Source organism: Lepus europaeus, chromosome 7 (assembly GCF_033115175.1).
Source record: "Lepus europaeus isolate LE1 chromosome 7, mLepTim1.pri, whole genome shotgun sequence".
NCBI classification, from domain to species: Eukaryota; Metazoa; Chordata; class Mammalia; order Lagomorpha; family Leporidae; genus Lepus; species Lepus europaeus.
Window position 1 is genome coordinate 109,081,152 of NC_084833.1, and position 25,439 is coordinate 109,106,590.

Consider the following 25,439-nt stretch of genomic DNA (forward strand, 5'->3'; position numbering starts at 1 on the left):
CTACAAAGCTGGCCCCAGCTATTAATTCTTAAGGTTCCAGGAAGCCATGCTGTTCTCTGCAGAAGGAGGAGGAAAGACCCCACCTGAGCAACCTCACCCCCACTGCCTGTCTCTTCCTCCCCTTCCTCCTCAGAGCATCATTTTTAACCAGCTGTTTTTCCCTTCTAAGCCCCAACTATGGGGTAAGATCAAGCAAAACAAAATGACAAAAATAAGTCCCCAGGACTTGATGCTGTCAGCTGCCATAGATCTCTCCTACAGAATTTCCTATCCCTCACCCAAGGACTCAATACATACATGTGCACACACGCCCCCATGCCCTCCCTGACACACACACACACAACAAAACCATATACACCGCTGCCTGCATTCTTCCTGTGTCTTCACCACACAAGGCTGGATTCTCTTTAAGCTCAGTCAGCACCATGCCCAGTCCATGTATGCTCCTGTAAGAGAAATGGAAAAAGTAATAAACAAGCAATCACAAGCCAACAGTCAGATATGACGTGCATGGAGTGGGAGCAAGCCCCTGGCATCATGGGTGAAGTGCGTGTTCTTGGTGCCAGCCTGACCTGGGTTCTAATCTCAGCCTACTGACTTTTAATAGCTGGGTGAATTTCAGTTTTCATTGGTAAAAAATGACAAATTTGGGAGGGTTGTAACATTTTTTAAAATAAGTAAATGTATTTATTTATTTATTTTTAAGAAATTTATTTATTTGAAAGGTAGAGTTACAGAGAGGCAGAGGCAGAGAGAGAGAGAGAGATCTTCCATCTGCTGGTTCACTCCCCAGGTGGCCCCAACGACCACAGCTGAGCCAATCTGAAGCCAGGAACCAGGGGCTGCCTCCAGGTCTCCCACGCAGGTGCAGGGGCCCACGGACTTGGACCATCTTCTACTGCAGAGAGCTGGATTGGAAGTGGAGCAGCTGAGACTTGAACTGGCACATATGGGATGCCGGCACTGCAGGTGGCGGCTTTACCCACTATGCCACAGTGCCAGCCGGAGTTGTAACATTTTTCAATAGCGCACTGGAACGGGTGTACCTAGAAGGTGCTCAGCGGACAGAAGCTGCTGTTTCTACATTGGTGTGGGCAGTTCAGGGTGCCACGGGCCTTGTGAAGGGTGGACTGCACGCATCCTGATGTACACCAGCCTGAGAGCTCATTAGACTGCAGCCTAGGCCTCCCTTCCTACAGCTCTCTCATATTATGGAGGAGGCCCCTGAACCGGAGACAGAAAGTGACTTGATCAGGATGGCCCAGCACAGCAGGGCCCCAGCAGGCCAGGATTCCAGGGTGGCTGGTGAGGTTTTCATGCTGATGTGACAACCCTAGTCCTGTTTCTCACCGGGGATGTCCCCTCAATGCACAGGCAGGAACCGCAGACAGATGAGCTGAGCTTCTGGCGAGGCCCAGACCAGCGCAGCATCCCTGTCGCCATGGCAACCCCAGCTTGGTCGGGGAGGACCTGCTCCTCCGGCACCCCCTCCCATCCACGCAGCCGACGTGACACGTGCGCCAAGGTCACGTGTTGTTGTGGGGCAGAGAGAGCTGCTTCCGGGTCAATGCAGGACACTGGGCTCCGGCGGCCGGATTGGGGGACGAGGTGAAGAGGAGCCGGGCCAGGGCCGGCTGGGGACCAGGCCGGAGGCTGAGCGGCGGCGGCGGCCGGGAGGGGGGAGGAGAGGCGCAGCCGGAGGAGCCGCCGCAGCAGCTCCCCCGCCTCCCGGGCTGAGGGGTGAGTGGAGCCCGGGCCCGCCGGCTCTGCCGGGTTGTCGAGGCCCGAGGCGCTCCCCTCCGGAGCCGAGGGCCGCTCCTGTGGGGCGCCGGGAGACGAGGCTCGGGGAAGGAGTTGGGGCGGGACGGGGGTCTGCCTGCAGCGGCTGCGGGGCTGAGAGGCCTGACCCGGGGCTGGCCGGAGGACGACGGGGCCTGGCCGGGTCGGGGCGGAGCGGGGAGGGCCCCGGCTTGGGAGAGGGGGGCTGGTTCCAGGTTGGAGGGGGCCCTGCAGGGACGGCTGGCCGAGCTCCTAGGAGAATGTAGGCTTCTCACCGGGACCCCGAGGCGGCGGGATGGGACGGCGCCCAGTGGCCGAGAGAGGAGATGGAGACATGGCGGGGGCTGCAGGGCAACTAGGAAACTTGTCTCCAAAAAGGAAGGACCTACCCCTGGGAGGTTGGGTGGGGGCAAGAGCGGGCGTTCGCGGGGCCTGGGGTGCTATGCCTGCCCCTTCCCGGAGCTGATCCTCAAAGGAGGTGGCGAGAAGAGAGTTGCCCGAGTTAACAGATGGGGTGGGAGTCGCTTGGGGCCGGCGGGAGGGTGCCCTGTCCTGGGACCCTGGGGGGAGGGAGGATCTGTGTGGAGCTTCTCTGCGGAGAATGGGGGTACGGAGCGCTAGTCCTGACCCAGGAGGACGACCCCGGGAGCTGGGGAAGGGGCGAGATGGCCCACTGCCTTCCGTTGGGACTCCGAGGTGGTAGTTGAGGAAAGTTGCGTGGAAGAGTTGAACTGTTTACAGCCGGTGTGGGAGGGAGGAGCTGTACGCTGTAGGTTGCTAAGCTACAGAGAGCTTGTAGGCACCGCCCAGGGTTGTTTGGGGGAAGCTGGTAGTGCTTCCAGGTCCAAGTACGGGCTTAGCTGGGGCTTGCCCCGTCTGCTTTGTATGCTGCCCTGGAGCTCTTAAGTCAGTTTCCAGGGCTCCATCTTGAGCAGGAAGAGGAGTGGGTGCTGAGGCATTAGCTCTTTAGGGTAACCGCTCTCATTTTTCTTTCTTTCCTTTTTTTTTTTTTTAAATCGGCCACACAGAAGTACGTCTTGCATTGTGATCTGGTACACACCTACATGTGAATGAAAAGTTTCACAGAGCAATATTTACCCCTTATTCCCCATGATGCATTATGAGAATTTGTTACATTCCTTTCTCTTCATTAAAAAATGCTGACTGAAATTCACCCCATTGATTCATGGGTAACAACTTGCAGTTTGAAAAACATGGTTGCTGAGACACATTTCTTGGGCCTCCCCATCCCTATACTGTAAGCTTTTAGAGAGCAAGGGTGATTCTAAGAAGATGGATTTTTGGGGGAGCAGGACAGCCAGGTGCCAATGACTGCTTCAGGTGTTTATATGCTTGTAACGTAGAGCACATTAGACCCATTTTTTTTTGAAGTACCATAATCTTTAATCTTTGGCCTATTAATGTGGCCTGATCATTTGACAAAATTGTGTGTGTATGTTTTAATTTTCCCTATCCTTTGCTTTGTTTAAGAATTATGAGAGGCCTAGTTTCATTTAGTTGCTGCATCACTACAACATAGTTAAGGAAATTTTATTTTACTGTTCCAGTGTTCTAAGGGTACACTGATTGGCTTTTCTGATATTTTAAAACATTGCAAAGTCTTCTTACTCTAGTAATTACAGTATAGTATACCTTTTGCAACATCAGTGGGGTTAGAAGGTTCATGGCTTTACTGTATAATTTAAACCTAAGTATAACTTTAAGTCAATTAAGGTCTTAACTTCCTCTATGAAAACAATGTTTTCATCTATTTATACAATGGGGGAGATGCTTAGAAAAATCACATTAACTCCTAAAAAATATCAGTGAGTGTTGGTGACTAGTAAGTGGTCTCCATGTGTTGCCATGTTAAAGTATTTTTGAAAAGTTGTCACATAGCCTATTGCTTCAGAACATTGAGTATTAAGTGATGTTGCCTAATTTCAGTAGGTAAATGTATAAGGTATGTATTTAAGACCAGCTTAATAGTGTTACATTTTGTGTAGGACGAGTTCATATTATTAGGAACACAGAATTCAAAGGCACAGTCATCAGGAAAGTATTGCCCAAATCGGACTTCATCAGTGGGCTCCCATTCTTGATTGGATGCCATCTGAGAGCATTCTATCACCTTCAATCTGTGTGTGTTATGTAATATCCTTGCCTTTAACCACTTATTGACTATGTCTTGGTTACTGATGAGAGGGGCTGTGTTGTTTTGTGTCAGCCATCCTTTAAAAATTACCTCTTGTAGTCAGGTGAATATTATTTGTTTTGGAATATTTAGCATGAAAGAATGTTTAAAGAAGATTTCCCTTTGTGGTAGGTGTTTGGAACATTAAGGAAGATGCTCATTGATTTCATTTTTCTGGGAATTATGTATGCTTGTCAATAAACAATTGTGGAGAACTTACCCTGAGTGATTATGTGTGCTTTTTTATAGTTTTCAATTCTTCTCTTGACCCTCAGACTACTTATGTGTGTTTACCTGTACCAGGCTGTTTTCTTCTGGTAATGTTTGCTTCCAAACTGCTGTGGGTTTGGAAATCTGATACTTGGATTTGTTAGAATTTTGTGTAAAATGAGATTGTGACCTCTGAATAATATTTACTTTCTTTTTCTTTTCTTAGTGTATGAACTGTGTGACATGTATTTTGACTACTCAGAGGCCTATTTACTGATCTCTTGGTCCTGGACTGTGGTTTAAATAAGTTTGCTGTATATTTTGGGCTTAGTCATCTGTATAAAGAAAAAGTTCTAAGAAGTAATGTGAAATGAATTGTGAGATAGTTCATTTTCATTTTTAAAAGCTTTTTATTGCAGACTGTTCTTAAATTTACAAAACAAAAACTGTAGTACAAAGAGTTTCTATATATGTTCCACACCCAGCTTCCCCTGTTAACATCTTTTATTAGTATGATATATTCTTTACATAAACTACACACAGCTTCCCCTGTTATTAACATCTCATGTTAGGACATTTGTCACAATTAATGAACCACACCCAGCCTCCCCTGTTTTTTAATCTAAACCTCTTCTATCCCTCCCACTCCTTCCAGCCTCTAGAAATCAATATTCTCTGTTAAGATTGAATTTTTTTTAGCTCCCACATATATTTATCTCTCTGTCTGACTTCCTTCACCTACCATGGTGTCTTCTGGTTCCATCCAGTTTGCTGCAAATGACAGGCTTTCATTATATTTTTATGGCTGAGTAGTATTCCATTGTGTACATGTACTACATTTTCTTCACCCATTCATCTGATGATGGACAGCTTGGTTGGTTCCATATGTTGGCTACTGTGAACCAGGCTGTGATAAGCATAGTAGAGCACAATTTGGATTTAAAGGGTGAAGAAACCATTTAGTTGTGATTGTTATCTTTGCCCTATAAACAAGTAGTCATTAAGATTTACCATTCCTGCCTTTTTAGGCTTTTATTGCTTTGGGATTGGAATGTCACTAGGCTAACTATACCCACTGTCTGTTATTCTAGTTCCAGATAGTCTCATGAAAGTTCATGAAAGAACTCTTCAAGAAATGTTGCTGTGGTGGTTTTATTTACCTCCCCCCCAAAATTAGCTGCTGTCTAGTGCCAGTAGTGAATAAAGCCATTCAGGACCAACTGCAACCCTTCTGTACCTATTTCTTAACATTACCTTTCCATCCCCAAATGCCGATCCTCTTCCTGCTGAGGCCTCTACTCCTTACACGTGCTTCTGTGTGCAACATGGTCCCTTCAAGAGTTTGCACAAAGTGTGTTCCCTTCCTTTATGAAATCTCACTCATCCTGGTTCATCTCAGATGGCCTCTCTTCTGAGAAGTCTTTCTTGCTTGACTTGTCTCTACTGCTTTTCCTATATTGCCCTGTATTGTGTGTTCACCTCATTCTTACTCCTTTTATATGGTAAAGTTAAGAATAGGACACTCAAATGTCACAGGTGTCTCAGCATAATTCATAGACAGAGTGAATCAGACTTGACTGAATTTAGGGTTAAAAATGGAGACCCCTGAATCCTACCCTAGACTTAGTGAATTAGAATCTCTGGTAGAGTTTAGGAAGCTACATTTTAACAAGCTGCCCAGGTGCTGCTTCTGTACAGTAAAATTTCAAAATTACTGATCTAGCATGATGCTTTAAATTGTAGTCGATACACACGTCATTTTTGAGTTAATACGTAAATGAATTGAACAATATCATGTAGTTCAGCAGATTGGTTGAATTTTAGAACTTTGAGCTCAGGCTAGGTTTGCATTTTGGCCCTGTCATTCGCTAACCATCTGGCCATAAGCTGTCTTAGCTTCAGTTTTATGATCTGGAAAGTAGATGAATGGTATGCCTCCTAAGAGTGTTGTGAGGATTCAATGAAATAATATGTGCAAAACAACATAGTACAAGGCACATAGTAAACTCTCAATAAATGTTTTATATGCTATTATGACGAAGACTAGCACAACAGTGGTCATCATAGTACAGGTTGAATATCCCTTATCCAAAAGTCCAGGATCTGAAGTGCTCCAAAATTCAAAAGTTTTTGAGCGTGGATGTGATAGCACACATTTGATGTCCTGTGATAGATGGCAAGTCATTGCAGGTGCACTTAAAATACTGTATAAAATTGTCTTCAGGTTATGTTTCTAAGGTAGATATGAGGGTAACATAAGTGAATATTGCATTTAGACTCATGTCCCCACCCCAAGATACCTTATGTATATGCAAATATTCTAAAATCAAAAAACCTTGAAATCCAAAAATAGTTCTGGTCTCACAGGCATTTTGGATAAGGGACATTTAACATGGAATGAAACATAGCTGTGAGAATTAGTTCCAGCTCAGTCATTGTTAATAAACAAATTGTTCATGCAGTCTCAAGAATTTAGGCTTAAAATATTTTCCATTTTAGGTTAACAGATTGTGGACTTATATGCTATTTAAAGGCATAAAGGTATTTTGCCTTCTTTAGAAGAATTGTTATCAAATTAGCATGTTAAATTTTCTCCCTTTATTTCCCCCACTGCTTAAAGAATAAAGTGCAAACTTTTGGAACAGGCAACTTAACCTCTTACCTTCTGGCCCTACTAGTCCCTCTTTATCTTCGAACCCTCCTCCCCTACACGCTGTGTGCCAGCTACACTACATTTCTCACCGCATCTCGCATCTCTTCTCTTACTCAGGCTTTCTCCTTCTTTTTCATCTGGGATATTTCTGATGCTTCCTCTGAGACTTTGTAACCAGCCACCGTAAAGAAAAGAGGCGCTCCCTCGGTTTCTCTTAACGCCTTGCCCATCCTTCCCATGCATTTAGTCCTGGATTTAGTACCAGGATTTGGTCCTGGGCTATGTCTGCAGTTACCTCTGCCAGCAGGGGAGGATGTTTGTCATCTGATTCATAACAGTTCATTGTTTTTCTCTTATTTCCCTACTTTCAGCTTTCATAAAAATAGCCACACTTTCTTGACCACCTACTACATGCCAGGCACTTACTTTTTAACCTGTGTATTTTTATTTGAGATGCAGAGACTGAGCGCTCCCATCTGGCAGGTTACTCCCCACACGCTCACAAGGGCTGAAGCCAGAAGCTGGGACTTCAATCCAGGTCTGCTACGTGTGTGACAGGGGCCCAACTGCTGGAGCTCTTGCCTGCTGTCTCCTGGGTGCTGCACTAGCAGGAAGCTGACTGTGGGCGCTGGAGCAGGGACTTGAACCTAGGCACTCTCCCATGGGATGTGGCTGTCCCAAAGGGATCTCTTAATCACTAGACAAATGCTCCCCACCAAACCCAAGCTCATGCAGGCACTTAACCAGATACTTTTTAAAGTTTATTTCATTTAATCTGCACAGTAACCCAAGAAATAGCTATTGTATACAGTCATACACTGCACAATGTATTGGTCAAGTATTGATTGCATATATGATGGCCTATTGTCTAGTGACACTGGAGCCATCTCAGTGTGTGTAAGTGCACACTTAGCTTCAGACACATTTCTCAGAAGACATTCTCTTTGTTAAGCGAAGCATGACTGTAGCTTTGTGTTACAAACGCAGGGGCGGGGGTAGAGAGGTAAGTGACCCACCCAAAGGGCACAGCAGTTGAAACTGAACTCAGAGCCAACTGAAGCTCGTACTTTGATCACAGTGCTCTTCTAACAGCACGAGATTTAAGGAGGTGACATATTTCCAAAACTCAGGAGCTTGTCATTGTGTGAAACATTCATGAATAGTTCATTAATCTTCCTTAAGAAGGTGTCCCTAACAAGTACTGTTTTGAGGCACGTGGTTTAAACCAAAATTGCTCTTAGAAGAAGGTTTTTCCAGTGATTCTGCAAAATTTTTCTTTCTTTCACATTGCCATAGTCCTCACTGGTATATTCTGATTTTCATTTCACTGTCAGAATATATTACTTCATGCCTTTTAGAATAAAATTCACTCTTCCATTCATCTGACAAAATGTGTGGAAGAAAGAAATTAGAAGGTAAATTTGTTCTGGTGGTCAAAAATTGTAATCCATGCATAATTTTTTTTTCTTAATATGTTTCTCCATGAGCTAGAGAGAGGAGGAAGTGACACCGAGTGGTTGGTCGTGGCAGTGTGCTGCTTTTGATGGGGTGAGGAGAGGCAGGGGAGAGGCCAGTCTGACCAGTGTAAAGGCTGCTGCGCGGGCCAGGTGAGGTTGGCAAATTTGAGAAGCTGGAAGCCAGCAGGCAGAAGCCTTGTGGGCTGCGAAGAGTGGAAGGAGGTGGGGCTCGTGAGGTGAGCAGGGATTGGTGTACAGGCATCCTTGAAGACTAGAAAAAAGAGCTTGAATTTTGGGGTGGGGGTTTGGTGGTTAAGGTGGTGCTTGGTACACTCTCATCCCATACTGGAGTGCTGGCGTTGAAGTCCCAGCTCTTCTTCCGATTGCAGCTTCCTGCTAACGTGCACCCCAGAAGGCCACTTAGTGGCTCAAGTACTTAGGTCTCTGACACCCATGTGGGAGAACTGGATTGACTTCCCAGCTTCCGACTTGTTGGTAGCATTTAGGATTGAATGAGTGGGTAATAGATACCTCTCTCTCTCTCTCTCTCTGTCTCTCTGCCTTTCATATAAAATAAAATATAAATAAATAAATAATTGAGAGATTGGATTTTATTTTAGGTGGGAAAGGAACCCACTGCCAAGTTTAAAGGACATAATTTGACTGACATTTTGAAAAGACCACTTGACTGCTTTGTGGAGAGTGAATTTTGCAGAAGTCAGGAGAGACGAGGGCAGAAGCTACTGCATCCTAGTGGGAGATTGATGATGGCTTGAGCTAGTGTTGCAAGCAGAGGAGGAAAGAACAGGTCAGGGGTGGGGCATTTTGGACGTGGTGTTGCTAGGTCTCGCTGATTAATTACATGGGGGTGGGAGAGGAAGAAGAAAGTCAAAAGCAGCTCCTGAGATGGATGAGGAGCAGATTAGAAGAGGGAAGTAAAATTCAACCCTTGTGTGCTTCTTGATCATACACCTCCATCCACCAAGAATATCGTTGTTCTGAATTTTGTATTTAATATCTTCTGTGTTTCCTTACAGTTTTTATCATATATGTCTGTGACCCTGAATGATAAGATGATTAAGTTTCTATGTTTTTGAATTTTGTGCAAATGGAATTCTACTGTATATATTCTTAGGATTAGTCAGTTTACCTATTCAACACTGGTTTTTAAAAGTCACTTGTATTGATAAGGAAGCAGGCATAATGAAGTATCAATTGTTAATTTCAAATGCTGTTATTTTTATTTTGTGAAGATATTATAATATTTCCAATTGCTTGTTCTTAGATGTAAGGGCTCCCCCCCCCCAGGAATTTTACAATTTCAAACAATGCTGTTGTTATGGACTTTCTTATACTTGTCTCCTGGTGCCTGTGTCCAAGTTCCTGTGGAGCTTACTCTGAGGAGTGCAGCTGCTGGATCATAGGGTATGTGCATCCTCACCTTCCTAGACAGCAACAAATTGTTTTCCAAGGCATTTGTACCAATTTATACTCCCACTAACAATGTGAGAGTTCCCATTCCATTTTTCCCAACACTTGATATTGTCAGTTTCTAGGTTTTGCTAACTTATATGAAATGGTATCTTGTTGAGATTTTAATTTTTGTCTTCCTGTTATTGAACTTGAGTATCTTTTACATGTATTTCTTAGCCATTTGAGTTTATTCTGTCAAATACGTGTTCTTGTCTTTCTATAGGGTTGTTTACCTCTTTTTTAATTGTTTGAAGAATTCTTTGTGTGAGTTACATGAATTGCAAAGATTCTTTATTTTTCTCCAGTTTCTGGCTTGTCTTTTTATGTTTTTATGTCTTTTGATGATCAAAGTTTTTCCATTTTATTGGCTAACTTTTACTTTGTATATTTCTTTAATGTTTTGTTTGTGAAATAGTTCCCCAAATTAAGATCATAAAGCTCTTCTCTTATTAGGAGAAATAATGGTTTTCTTCTCAAGGGAATAAATTTCGCTTTCACATTTTATTTAGAGTTGAAATTTTTTCTGTTGTGAAGTGAAGGTTCACTTTCATTTTTCCCAGATTGCCATTCGCTGTCCCTGCATCAATTATTGAATAGTTGAAGCTTTTCTTACTGATATTTATGCCAGTTCCTGCCAAATTTACATAGGCGTGTTTCTGGGCTCTGTTTTCTGTTCTGTTGGTCTATTTTTCTCCCCAGAGTTGTCTTTTTATTTTTTTTAACAAAGCACAGTAAATTCTTGTTATTCTCCATATTTTTATGTGAAGTTGCCATGAACACTGAATTAATAAATATGGAATCATTGTTCCTAGGGGAAATACAGAAGTCGCTTCCAGTGAGCCTATGACATAATATTTTCATCAAATGTTCAATTTTAAGCTTGTTTTATATGTGTTTCTGTTTCGGGATACTTTACTTAATATATATTATTGATTCATTAACACTGAATTTACTGTGAACAGTAGTCTAATTCATGCCTGAATGAAGCCATCTCACTCATGTATTTTCTCTGCAAGGCACATCACAGCCTCCTTGTGCTTCAGGAACACTAGATTGTATTTTTGCACTACTCTTGGGAGCCATTTTAAATAGTGAAATCCCAAGAAACATACAAAATGTCAGATACAGCACTAAATAGACCACCCAGAGGACACTTGTGTACAGTATGAGAGCTGATACAAGAGAGCGGAGGGATGTCTCGTTCTGCTGCAGGTGGGCACATGCGCATTGGGCAAGTCACATTGTTCTGGTTGCTGTGTGTGTAACTGCAAGTGACCACAGCAATGTTACCAGTGTTGATTTGGGGGGTTAGAAATAAATATGTGTTTTCATGAATTTGTTGAAAACCCCTCATGTGTGCATGGATTTTAATTTTAGCATATAGAGGAGTTTGCAAATATGAAATGCATAATGAATGAGGCTTGACCTATGAAATATCGATCGGAAGGTGGATTGTTATGAAAACATTAGCTTTTGCACTTTCTCCTCTTTGTCATACTTAGTCACATATCATTTTAACATTTTTATTTTGAGAGAATAGTGCAGTAAATCCTTCAAATACTAAATGTTCTGATTGACAGATGCCATTATCTCTGTCAAGAGACTTCTTTCTTAGAATACTTTTACACAAGGGTACTTCAAAGAGTTTGTAGAAAATGGAATTAAAAGATAAGGGTTTTTTTTGGTGCAAAAGAAGTTCATGAAAATGCATATTATACAAAACTATGCAGGGGTTTCAATTGTTTTGCACTTACATAAAATTTTAATTCCATTCTCCACAAACTTTTTGAAATATTCTTATATTTATAATCATGATACTGTTATGTTAGTATAATTCATAGGTAAATGTTTGAAAGTAGTAATTTCGGGAAAGAATTGCAGCTCTTGAAATGTTTAAAACCAGGCATAAATTATTATTATGATTCATATGAGGATTATATTTTCTCATAGTCATTATTGATACATTCAAAGTATAAGTTTTGTAAAGCCAGGTATCCTCTGGAGGTTGAAGTTTGAAGATCAACTCTTAGTTCCTCATTCAGTTAGTGACATTTCCCCTTATAAACATTGGTAAAGGATTCCAGCAACAACAGCAAAAAGATTTATACATCACAAATCTAATCTTCCAATAAATGCATTTGTTGAGAATTATCTGTTTTTTCCCCTCATTCATGGTTTAAGATCCTCAAGTGAATTAATTACATTAATTTGATAAGGCCATTAGGAGCAAGAACCAGAAATTTTGGACTTGATATAAATTCAGTTTTTAGCATAGAATATACTCCTTTATTTAAAAAAAAAACTTCATAAAATACAAATTAAATAAAACTTAGCAGTTTAACTTTTTAAAAAAAGATTATTTAATTGAGAGGAGAAAGAGATAGAGTACTCCCTAAATACCCACAATGGGAGCTTGGAACTCAATCCAGGTCTCCCCTGTGGGTGATAAGAACCTAATCACATGAACCATTACTGCTGCCTTCCAGAATCTGCAGGAAGCAGGAAGCAGGAGTCTGGAGCCAGAGCAAGTTACTGAACCCAGGTACTCCAGTGTGGGACATGTGCCACTTAGACAGCATTCTGACTGTGAGGCTCCATGCTTGCCTCATTTTTAAACAGTTCATCTTAGCCAAAAGGCCAATAAGTGATCTTTCCCATTTTTAAGTGTACAGTTGAGTGGCATTAAGTACATTCGTATTGTTATGTAAGCATTACCACCATCTACCTCCAGAACTTTTTCATTTTTCCAAACTATAACTCTGTACTCATTAGTCAGTAACTCCTCATTCCCCACGCCCCCTAACTCCTGACAACCAGATACTATACCATTGTTTCTCAGCCTTTTGGCTAAGATCAAGTGTAGCCTACTACACCACATACCAGCCCGTATAAGTAGATCTTTAAAAAAATTGTTTTCCATCCTATGTAGAACTTACATATTATGAAAGGACTATACATGAATTTCAAAGGTGTTTTGCACCAAAATGAAACTCATCCTTTTCATTCTATTTTTCCATGAGCTTTTAAAATTACCCTCATACACAGCACATTTTGTTTATCCACTCACTCACTGATGGATACCTGGTTGGTTTCCACCTTTTGGCTGTTGTGAATCACGTTGGCATTGCTCATGGGTCTACACATACCTGTTCCACTCCTTGCTTCCAGTTCTATTGGGTATATAGCCAGAAGAAGAACTGCTGAATCATATGGTAATTCTGTGTTTGAATGTTTGAGGAACTGCCAGCCCATTTTCCAAACCAGCTAAACCATTTTACATTCTTAGTTGCAACGCACAAATATTCAAATCTGTAGTTGTGCCTGTTGTTCTGAAATATGGCATTAATCATTAACTCTTGCATATGGGTTGTAAGGTAGTATAGGGATATAAAAATCATATGTTCAGTATTAAATCTATTGTGGCTGTTGTTTTTATAGAAGAATTTGACATGGTAGAGGAGCAGGTATTTCTGCTATTAGTTCTTTGCTGTGTATCACCTCTTTAGGAACTCCATGGAGTAGGCATAATTGTGTATCCAAGCTGTAGCTATGGAACTTTTTTTTTTTTAATTCACTACTCTGATTTCAGAATGCATTAATCTGATTTTCATATATCATAAATTGTGTGTGATATGCACAATCAGAAGTGACTAGAAAACCTTACATTAGCACATTTCCTGGGTGCCAATCATGTGCAAAGTTCCAGTGTATGATAGGCACAAAGCAGCATTAGAATATGGTTCTTACCTTCAGGACCTGTGTGCTCTGAGATTACAAGAACACCTGAAAATCACATCACTGTGTATGAATTGAATAAACACATTATAAAGGATAAAAATGAATGCTGATATGTTACAAATTAATTGCACACTGAATATTTTAGGCAACAGATATTGTGAGCTCAGCTCAAAGGAAATATCATGGTCACAAGAGATACCTGAAAAGGTATTATCTCTGAAGTCTATTTTGAGTCGAGTGTTGAATGATATGTAAAATTTAGACAGGTAGTGAGGTGTGGCAAGATCATCCAGTTAAAGAGGAGTAGCATTTTAAGTGTCAGACATGATTTTGCCGACTCATTAATTGGCATTAATTAGCCTACTCCTGGGAAGTAAGTGCCTTCCATGAGTCAGGCACTGTGCTAAACATTTTTTTAACTATGTTCTTTAAATTCATTTTTTCAGCAACCCAATGAGCTAGGAATTAGGGGCCATCTATTGCCCCTTCCTGTGGATGAGAGTATGGGAACTTGGTGAATGTCAGTAACTTTTCCACAGAGTCCTGGTCAGTCATGGTTTACATCCAGCCGCTGTAGTTGCAGACTCAGCACTTAGTACATCAGGCAAAATTGCTGTGGCACTAAGTGTGAAAGGGGCTAGTGAAAAAATTGTCAATGGCCTGTAAACTTCTGAAACCTCTCTGTGTGGCTAATGTTAGGCATTCTGGCAGCCTGTGGGTATGAGCCAGAGTGGTTTATAAACTCCTGTAGAAGGCTGCAGAGTGATGAACTAGTATCTGTTGCCAATGAGGCCTCGCCTCTACATGATGGCTTATGTAGAGCAGAGATAATGGAGGTAATCTATTCTGAAAACAACTAAATAATGACCTTAAACTTGTGTGCTCACAGCTGAAACAACATGTGCATATACAGTTTTCTTCTGATGAAACCCAATCCATTCAAGAAAAAAACAAACACTGCTTTCGGAGGTATGGAGAAGTTGAAAATAATTCTTTCCCCTTTGTTGACTAGGCCACTTAGTTCTGCTGTTTATATTTATTTTTTTGGTCCAGCTACTTCGTGTGCTCATAAGAGGTATTTTGGCTGTAATGGTTTTCATACATTTTAATACTTGTTAAGTTACATTTCTGTTTGGTGCTGTATACTGTTGACGTGAAGTACTTCTTTTTTAAGAGAGACAGCATGGCTCAATAGATTAGGGCTACACAAAGTATGACTTAGCACGATGGGGCCACCGAAACATGAGCAAGTCCCTGCAGTTTCCTGGCCTGTAAGCAGAGATAAGTATTAGTTTGTCAGTTTCAGAGAGTGGTAGTAGAAAACACTCGGCTTTACAATGATTGTTAATCTCAGTGTGGAACGTTTGGTCTGGGAACATCTAGTCAATGGTAACTATCTCCTCCTGCTTTGAGTAAGTGCCGTGTTAAAGGCTTGCAGTTTTCCCAGCTAGAATCTGGGCCAAGTGAAAGGTAAGGGTGGATGTGATTTTGTTTGTGAAGGAGTTGGATGTGTGTTGTGGGTGGTGAGGGTGAAGTCTCCTTGAACCTGTTGAAGTAAAAGGTATTGCGGATGTTAAACCATTTTTATTGTTGTGGTTGTGGAAAGTATTTTTGTTCTGTATTAAAAGCCTAATGTGACGGAGATGCAGACAGTTTGGTTAAGCCAACATTTTTGGACAATCAGTGGGTATGGAAATCAAGGAAGAAGTGTTTAGAAATATTTTCAAAGAAACAATTCAGTCTAAATAGCAATGTTTTCTTAATATTCGCTCAAATTTCTCATCAAAATCATGAATTTCTTGGGCTAGTGCATTTGGATCCGAAACACGCCATGAACTGCAAGCCTGTGAGCCAGTCATGTCTGCTGGTGTGCAGCTGGAGAGGAGAAAACTTTGTCTCTTTGTCTGCCATCAGCTGGGCCTTGTATGCAGCGCCTCTCCTTACTGAGTGTATTGATGGCCCTGAAGCCGTACTTTTCACTGACAACACAGTCATGGTTTTACACATCTTTAGTGTCACTAATGCAGTGAAATGAAGAATTTTGGATGAGAATTTAGTGTTTGTGGTGCTATGATAAGAAAGAGGTAGCACTTCCTGACTTCGTAGCATAATTCAGAGAATGACTAGGAATCTGCATTCACATTTCATTTGGCCGTGTTGAATTTTTTAAAAACTTACTTGAGAGGCAGAGAGAGAAAGGACTGGTTTACTTTTCAGTTGTCCCTCATAGCCAACCCACAAAGGACTCGGCTGAAGCTGAAAGCTAGGAATACAATCCAGGTCTCCCATGTGGGTAGCAGGAACTCAGTTTCTTAAGCTATCACTTCTGCCTCCTGGAGTCTGCAATAGTAGGAAATTGGACTCAGGAGCCAGAATTGAGAGTAAAACACAGGTACTCAAATGAGACATGGACATCTTAACCAGTGTCATAACCGTTAGGCCAAATTACTGCCCCAGATTTTTGTTTGTTTTAATTTACCAAAAAAGTTGCTGTGCTATATTATGTTTTTATTGTTTTATTTTATTGTTAAAGATTTACTTATTTATTTGAAAGTCAGAGTTACAGAGAGTGAGAGAGAGAGAGAGAAAGAAGCTTCCATCTGCTGGTTCACTCCCCAAATAGCTGCAATGACTGGAGCAGGGCCAGTCTGAAGCCAGGAGCCAGGAGCTTCATCTGGGTCTCCTATGTGGGTACAGGGGCCCAGGCACATTAGCAGGGAGCTGGATTGGAAGTGGATTAGCCAGGACTCTAACCAGTGCCCGTATGAGATGCTGGCATCGCAGGCAGTGGCTTTACCTGCTATGCCACAACACCAGCCGCAGTGTTATTACACTTGATTGTGGTGTAGCATGCAGTTGAGAAAGAGAGCCTGAGAAATAGTGTGGTTCCTAGTACGGTATGAAATCATAGCGGCATGGTGTGTTGTGATAATGGATTTATCAGCTACACTCTAGTTTTGCACTTGGAATGCTAGCAGTTGAGGTAGTGAGTTAACTATAATTCTAAGAATAGTTCTAAAAGTTTATTCTAATTAGTTTATTTTCCTTACTTTTTATTCAAATGGGGCATGCACAGTGCTATCTTACATAATGCTTAGGGATAGCACTGATATAGAACTTCATGTATATACACTTTAGGATAGATTAAATTAGACGTGTCATTGAGAATGAGGCCACCCTGCCCAGCCTCATTACACTGTCTTGGACGATGGCTTGAAGTGTTTCTATAGGAAGAAAGCTAGCAGTCTTTTGTGACATCGGCTCAAAAGCTTATTAGTAGAATACTTGAAAAACCTTAAAAATGGTTATATGAGTATATATTTATTGACACTGAAAGTTTTTCATAAGCTACTTAGCAAAAAATCAGGTTATAAAACTGTATATCTAAAAGCAATTTAATCTGTCTGCTAAAATACATACTCACATATCTACATAGCATAGAAAAATGGTCTAGAAGGATATACACCATCAGGTGCATCCACAGGCCTAATCTACTTGCTAAATCTGTCACTGAAGTCTCTTGGTATGGCCGTGGCTGTAAATACACTTCAGATATGAAAAGCGGTTGGTCACAGTTATTTACATCTTAAGCTTAGCTAATAAAAAAGGGATACCACATGGTGGGGGTTACAGAATTTGCTGTTCTAAAGTTATTTTAGACTGGGAATTTTTAAAAGTTCAGAAAGAATGTTGTATTCTTTAAATCAAATACTTACTAAAAAGCCTATTAATATACCTTTATTCATCGATTTATTTTATCTTTCTTGAAGGGAAAATGTATCACACACACACAGACTTTCCCAGAGTAATTTTATTTTATTGGGGATAATGCTAGGGATCAGAAAGGCTGATTTAGAAAACAAAACAAATAAGCAAAATTGCAACTATCTAAAATGCCCAAGAATCTGTGAGGGCTTGACTATAGTTGGGGAGTTGTTTAAAAAAAGAAAGCTTTTGGGAATGAAGTTAGAAGAGGAGTCCATGAAGTGAAAGCTAAATGGGCTTTGAAAAGAAAAAAAAAAACTTCTTAGAGAGGTAGTAATCCGGGGAGGGTCTTTGAAGCCATCCCTTGTATTTTCTCCTTGGGCCCCCAGACTCAGCCTATGTGCTTTTGTCCATTTTTAAGAAAAAACATTTCTTTATTAACACTTGGTTGTTCTTGGTGAATTCTGCCATCTCTTCTACCTTCATCTAAGCTTCTCAAAGATGTGATTCATCCTCACTGATTATCTCCACTTACTTGTTTCCTTAATCCCCTAGTCCATGGCTTCCACCTGCTTGAATGGGTACTGAAAATGCATCCCCTTAAAGGACAAACTCCTCATGGCACAGTCCTTGGGGAACTTAAAAATTCCTACTATTTTTTTTTACCTTCCCATATTCTATGTAAAGATGAGTAACTCTTATCCTTGCACTTTATTTAGAGTGATCTATGAGGGATTTTTCTTTTATCCCTGCAGGAAGAAGTCTGGCCTGAGCAGGGACAGTCTTGATGACCATTGTTATCTCCACGGCCCAGGTCCAGTCTCCTGCCTCTGTCCTCCTCACCCCCCCCCCCCCCAATTTGTGTTTCAGTAGTCCTTCTGACAACCGCTGTTTCAGTCTCTTGTGACTGTTCATGTTCTATTGTGTGTGCCTCTGTCCTTTCCTACCTTGTAACCTGGTCTTCCTCGATGGCTTAGAAATCACTACTTTCTTTTCTTAAAAAGATTTATTTATTTATTTATTTGAAAGGCAGAGTTAGAGAGAGAGAGAGACAGACAGATACAGAGACATCTTCCATCTGCTGGTCCACTCTCCAAATGGCCACAGCACCTGGAGCTGGGCAGGTTCAAAGCCAGAAGCCAAGAGTCCCCTTCTGGTCTCCCAAGTGGGTGCAAGGGCCCAAGCACTCAGGCCCTCCAATGCCCTCACAGGTGCATCAGCAGGTGGCTGGATCCTAAGTAGTGCAACCATGCTCACATGGGGTGCAGCACCACAGGAGGTGGGCGACTCCACCTGCTACACCATAGCACCGGGGCTGTCACCTACTGTCTTGGTAACACGTCTAAAAGTTAATCACTTCTTATGTTTTAACTTACTCTCTTTGTGTGGCTGGTTTTACGTCTGTGCCATCTCCTGTGTTTCCTTCCAGATTATGGATGCCCCAAGGACAGTTTGGGTTTATTCATTCTCCGTTTCTTTAGTACTTAGCACTGTATTTTGCACAGATTCAGCATCTGGTGGCATAAGCTTGTTTAGGACACACAGTTTATAAATACATGAATGGACAAATAAGTTTAATTAGTATCACTTAGTAGGGTGCAAATAGAGCAAAAAAAAATATATATTTTTATTCCATTTTTACTAAACAGTTGGTAAAGAGATTTTCATTTAGGTTGTCCTGTGAAGGAAGTAGGCACCTAAGTGGAGAAAAAAAATTACTGGAATGAAATGTCCTAAGGAGAAATTGTGGAACCTTTGGCTTGTATATTTAATGTAAGACTTGTTTTCAAATTTTTGGAAACAAATATCTGCAAGTATCTTTTAGCCTGTAATTTTTTTTCTGCCCTTCTCTGAATAGCTAAGATCGATTAATTGTATATAAATGGGTCCATAGCATATGTATGAAAGTATGAAATTTTAAAAAAATATTCATTTACTTATTTGAAAGGCAGAGTTAAGGAGAGAGGGGGAGAGACAGAGAGATCTTCCATTTGCTAGTTCATTCCCCAAATGGCCAGGAGCCAGGCTTCAACAGTGTCTCCCACATGGGTGGCAGGGGCCCAAGCACCTGGGCCACCTGCTGCTTCCCCAGCACGTTAGCAGGGAGCTAAGTCAGAAGTGGAGCAGCTGGGACAGGAATAGGCTTAACTTGCTACACCACCATGCTGGCCCCTATTTTAAAGTTCTTGAGAGTATTTTCCATTTCTCTGTTTTTATGAAAATTCTTCTCAGATTTAATCTTGTCTTAAGTGAATGCACATCTTGAACTATTGGGATTTCTTTTTCAAGTGTGCAGATCTGTTCCAACTGTATTATTCCAATACGTTGAAACCTGCAGGAGTGGCATCTTTCCTGTCTTGGTTCGTGTTCCTGTGCTCAGGTGGCAGGGAGGTCTGAAGCTCCCCAGGCTTTCCAGGGAACATCACTTTCTGATGTGATTTCACTGCAGACTCAGAATAATTTGGGTAAACTGTGGAGGGTTTGAGTGAAAGATTTGGGTTACTTTTACAAACATGTTATTTTGGCATCTTCGTCTTCTTCCAGCCTCCCGATGTCCACCTTGGAGCTTGTGCTTTGTCCTTGTTCAAGCCCTGGTCACCAAGAGCAGAACACAGATCTAGCTGTCGTCCTACCCCACCTCCTTCTCAGCCCCTCCTGCGGGTCTCCTTGTTCGTCAGTGCTGAGGCTCAGGTGTGTTTGTTTCTGCTTGCTTTTACTTTCCTGATTCTGTTTTACAAAATCATCCAGTTTTGTTTGGCTATTCATTGCATTCTCTTTTCATCCTCTCTCCCCTGTTTCTTTGAAAATTATTTTTAATATTGCAAGCTCTGCATTCAAAATTTTCAATTTGACTTTTTTCATAGGAGCTTTATAATCATAAGAAGTAAACTTTTTGATGTGTTAGTAGATCATTCCCAAATATGTTAGTTAAAAAATATTTTGTATTGGAAAAGATGATGTATGCATCTGGTGAGCTCAAGTGGTTCTGCAAGGCAAACAATAGAAAAATCTTTTCCACTAGGTTCCACATTTCTTCTCTCTGGGGTCAATGTTGGTACTGCTTTTATTCATTTCTGTTTTATCCTTCTGGAAATATTCTAGGCATACACAAGCACATAAGTTTATTTTTGTCAGATTTAAAATTTGTACCTTGTCACTTTGTGTGGTGGTATTTAGATTTTTTGGAAGTTGTGAGCAAAGCTGGAAATATGTGAGCTTTCTGAAGGATACTACTCTGCATTGGCATCCCAGCATGAGCTTATATTTCATGTATCTTTTGGGGTTTGGGTCAGGCATAGCATATGTTTTCAGTTGTTTTGAGTTTTATCCTAATTTTGAGCTGACCCTTTAGCTGGGAACCTAAAGAACCAATTGTTTGATGGCAGTTGAGAGTATTTAGGTGGCTGGATGTTCTGTTGTGATAGTAATCCACTTGGCAAAACTGTTCTGGGCACCTTATCCTCCAACTTGCACTTTATTCTGATTTTTTCCAAGTTCCTGACAAGAGAACATTATGGTCAGGATCTTGAGGCAAAAAGGGAATTGAGATTTTTCACACATGCACTCCACTACATGTAATGGAATGAAGGGACATCACCCAAGATTCTAGGTTCCCTGGCTTTAAGCACCAATTCAGAATGGTTTTACAAATATGTTAGAGCTCAGCCAACTGTTGAGGTAGATTAATGTAATTTGATGCCTGTTATTTCCAGAAAGTCAGAGATTAGCGACCGCTTTCCACACACACACACCTGAAAACCTTTTAAATGACTCCAGTTAAAGATCTTTTTCCATCCTGTAATTTCTCATTTTTCAATGTTTGGTTTCCAACCTTCCTTTCCCACCTGCTGTTCCTCCTCAAACTGCCCCAGCAGATTTTGAGTGGATTTATATTACTAATCCATTTTGCAATCTAAATGTTCTAATTCAAAACTCATGGATTGTATTAATGTGCACACCATCTGCATCCCTGGAAAGCAAGTCCAATAGGATATCTTGGAAGATGACCAATGAAGGTGCTTGGTGTTGCTTTTTAGTCTTAGAAAAAGAAGAACTGTAAAAACACCCATATAAAGAACAAATAAATCTATTTGCAAGAGTTATTAAGGCATTGGCCATGAGGAAAAAACTTCTAAGTCACCAAATTTGCTTGCTTATTAGGACGTATTTTAACTTAAATGTGTCTCTACTCTATATTTAAATTGTATGTAAGATTATTTGCCTTGAATTGTATAATTTGAATTGAAGTGCTTTTAAAACCTCCATGTAAAATATGCTGCTAAAACTTGCTGACCATGATTTTTATAGTGACAGTAAACCCTTCCTTAGCCACACACACTTTTTATTTTGAACTGCCAATTATGTGAAAGATAGCAATGTAACTTCTTTGAGTTTTTTTGTGAAACATTTCAAAAAATTCTGTTGGCATCCTGCTTGAGACAGGTCTTTGATAAGAGCCATGGTGCCTGTGGCTAGTGGCATAACGTCTGCTCTGTGTGGTCTGCTGTTGGTGGTGATAAGTTAACATTGAACAAGTACTTTTCATCCTGAAGGTTCTCTTTTTTTTTTTTTTTTTTTGGACAGGCAGAGTGGATAGTGAGAGAGAGAGAGACAGAGAGAAAGGTCTTCCTTTTTGCCATTGGTTCACCCTCCAATGGCCGCTGTGGCCGGCGCATCTCGCTGATCTGAAGCCAGGAGCCAGGTGCTTCTCCTAGTCTCCCATGGGGTGCAGGGCCCAAGGACTTGGGCCATCCTCCACTGCCTTCCCGGGCCATAGCAGAGAGCTGGCCTGGAAGAGGGGCAACCGGGACAGAATCCGGTGCCCCGACCGGGACTAGAACCCAGTGTGCCGGCGCTGCAAGGCAGAGGATTAGCCTGTTAAGCCATGGCGCCGGCCCATCCTGAAGGTTCTTGAAGCCCTAGAGGAACACAACACAGTTCAGGTTTTACACAGTCAGTGTTGGGATAGAGGGCAGCATCTAGGCAGACACTTTCCACTCCATGTGGGTAATCTTGTACTCAACAGGCTCTAATCCTAGACTTATGTGTGAGGATTTTTTTTTTTTTTAAGATTTATTTATTTGAAAGGCAGAGTTGAGGAAAGAGGGAGACAGAGAGAGAGAGAGAGAGAGAGAGAGGTCTTCCATGCCCTGGTTCACTCCCCAAATGGCCACAACGGCCAGGGCTGGGCCAGACCAAAGCCAGGAGCCTGGTACTCTATCCAGGTCTCCCAGCTGGGTGGCAGGGGACTGAATACTTGGGCCATCATCTGATCTGCCCCTTTTCCAGGCACATTAGCAGGAAGTTGGACTGGAAGCAGAGTAGCTGGGATTAGAACTGGTGTTCATATGGGATGCCTGATTAAAGGCAGTGGCTTCGCTCACTGTGTTACAATGTCAATTCCACAAATGAGGATCTTACATAGAGAGCAGCCCTGTTTTTCCAAGGTGACTTGTGGTATATTCATTATGAAATGTATTCCATGGTCAATCTTTGGTAAATTTTACACATACAACCTCTTTTCCACGGATGGACCTGTGCTGTGTGAGTGCCTGCTGCTATGTTCCAGGCATTGGTGAATTGGTTTCACAGAGTCCTGTAGACTTGGTCCTGGTAGAAGTCTATGGCATGGGCCATATTTCATGACTACTTTTATGATCCTACTTTTTCCTAATTCTTACTACACACTTGAGAGGAAGGTTTAAAGCATCCATCCTTGAGAAAATTACAGAGAAGTTAGATAACTAGCCGAAGTTCTCCCAGCTAGTAAGGGACCTTTCATTTCCTAACTCCATGTGCATTTTACCCTACTAAAACTCCTTCTGATGGTTAATAGCATTCGTATATGTTAGAGCTTTTGGAGAGCCCTGAAATCCAAGCAGTGCATGGATACATTTTAGGGCTCAACAGCAACCCTGAAATCCAAGTAGTATTGATATTAATGTCATATTTTATAGATGGAGGTATTGAGTCCCAGAGAAATGGAGTGGCTTATCTGAGGGCAACAACTATCAGGCAGTGAGAGCTGGGTGGTGCTTACACCTCATCCCCGTTTTCAGTTCTCCTTTCTTGCCATTCCAATCATGCTGGATGCTAGTGACGAGAGGAGGATGCTTGGAGGCGGGGGCAGAGACTTTCTGTCCACTGATTCATTCCTCAAATGGCCGCAATGGCCAGGGCTGGGCCAGGTCAAAGGCAGGAGCCTGCAACTTTATCTGGGTCTCCTACATGGGTGCAGGGAACTAAGCACTTGAGCCATCTTCTGCTGCCGTCCCCGGCACATCAGTAGGGAGCAGCTGGGACTCAGACCAGTGCTCATATGGGATGCCTGCGTTGCAAACAGCAGCTTAACCCGCTGGGCCACAATGCTAGCCCCAAGGATGAGTTTTCACAGAAAAAGTGTTTTTTGATCATATTTTCTTTCTTAAAACCTTCCAGTTTCTTCCTGTTTCCTGTAAGACAAAGTTCAGCCTCTTGATGTGGCACACAAGATCTCCTCTGAGTTTCCCATTTAGATTCTTCTTATTCTATGGTCATGCCACTGTGGCAACTCCAGATCTCTAGTAGTTACTCATGAACACCATTGTTCATTCTCATTGCTGGACCTTTGCCCATGATATCCCTTCTATTTTTAGCACTCCATGTCTCTCTCACTCTTAGTAGTATTTTAATAAAATAGCCTGCTACTTGGTAGTTGGAATCACAGAGGGCAGTTATAGGGGCCTACTTCTTTATTACTAATTAATACAGAGCATAGGCCAGCCTCTTAAGCTGTCAGAATTTGGCATGTTGTTTAATTGTGCCTATTTTAACATAGGCATGAGTACTGAGACAGTGCCACAGTTGCCGAATATTTGGACCCATAGCTGAGGTTAAAACCGGAAAGACTGTACCCAAACTTAGAACCAGTGATATTCTATGTTAGTTAAAATAAGTCCTGTTGTAAGTAACCAAAAAATGGAAAACAGCGGTGGCTTAAATAAAGGGGTTATTTCTCTATCACTGAAATATCCCAAGTATGTACCAGGATGGCCCCTTGCTACCATGAAGTCCTCAGGGACTCAGGCACCTTTTAGCCCTTTGTCCCACCCTACTTGGATTATATTTCATGGGTGAATGGGCCAAGATGGCATCAAGATAACATTTCTCAGCAACAAAATGGAGGAAGACACAAAGAAGGCGGGCAGATAGCAGACTCTGGCCGTCTGTTAAGGATGATATCTGGAAGCTGCCCCAGAATGTCTTGTAACTATCCCATCAGCTACAACTAGTCACATATTCACTCCCGTATACAGGCAGCCCTGTATATAAAGTTAGAAAGTTTCTTTTCCTCTGAAAGAAGGGGAGTATGTATTGTGAAGGTCAGATATGACAAAATTCTCTCAAACTATTTAGCTAATGTTCGATCTATACCTTCTTTTTCGGCCCTTTTCGCAGTTACTCACCACATAAACCCTCTGCACAAGCCCAAGTCTTCCTGTTATGCTTAGGAAGTGACTGCCTCCTCTTCTGAATCTTATAGCACTTTTCCTCTCTTTGCAAATATCATACGCAGGGGCTGATGCGGTGGCATAGCGGGTTAAAGTCCTGGCCTGAAGTGCCGGCATCCCATAAGGGTGCCAGTTCTAGTCCTGGCTGCTCCTCTTCTAATCCAGCTCTCTTCTATGGCCTGGGAAAGCAGTGGAAAATGGCCCAAGTGCTTGGGCCCCTGCACCCTCATGGGAGACCCAGAAGAAGCTCCTGGCTGCTAGCTTTGGATTGGCGCAGCTCCGTCCGTGGCAGCCATCTGGGGAGTGAAGCAGCAGATGGAAGACTCTCTCTCTCTCTGTTCTCTACTCTTCTGTAACTCTGTCTTTCAAATAAATCTTTTAAAAAAATCATATACAGGGCAGTTATTGCTGTTATTTGTCTGCATAAGAAGCCTCCCTTAATTGTAACATCTCAGGAGGTAGTGACCATGGATTGTTTGCCTGCAATGCCTAGCGTAATGCCTTATAAACAATTGGTTTTCAATAAATATTTCTTACATAAATAAATGATTTTGATGATTTCTCATTTTCTTACAGAATTTTAGGAAAGAAAGATGGATCAGCCTAGTGGAAGAAGTTTTATGCAAGTGTTATGTGAAAAATACAGTCCAGAAAACTTTCCCTACCGCCGTGGTCCTGGGATGGGAGTCCATGTCCCTGCCACACCTCAGGGCTCTCCTATGAAAGGTAAGACTAATAGG

At 41.8% G+C, this 25,439-nt stretch overlaps 1 protein-coding gene across 8 annotated transcripts in view; it reads left to right on the forward strand.

Annotated features, from left to right (window-relative positions):
- Positions 1-1,588: 1,588 nt before the first annotated feature.
- Positions 1,589-25,439, forward strand: part of TBCEL (tubulin folding cofactor E like) — an 89,346-nt gene continuing 65,495 nt past the window's right edge. Inside the window, exons 1-4 of one of the 8 annotated variants that reach the window (XM_062197212.1) lie at positions 1,622-1,740; positions 9,579-9,718; positions 19,754-19,900; positions 25,276-25,425. In XM_062197212.1, coding sequence (XP_062053196.1) covers positions 25,293-25,425 — 133 coding nt within the window. In that variant the 5' untranslated portion in view covers positions 1,622-1,740; positions 9,579-9,718; positions 19,754-19,900; positions 25,276-25,292. The other 7 variants (XM_062197214.1, XM_062197220.1, XM_062197217.1 and 4 more) reach the window with 7 other exon arrangements.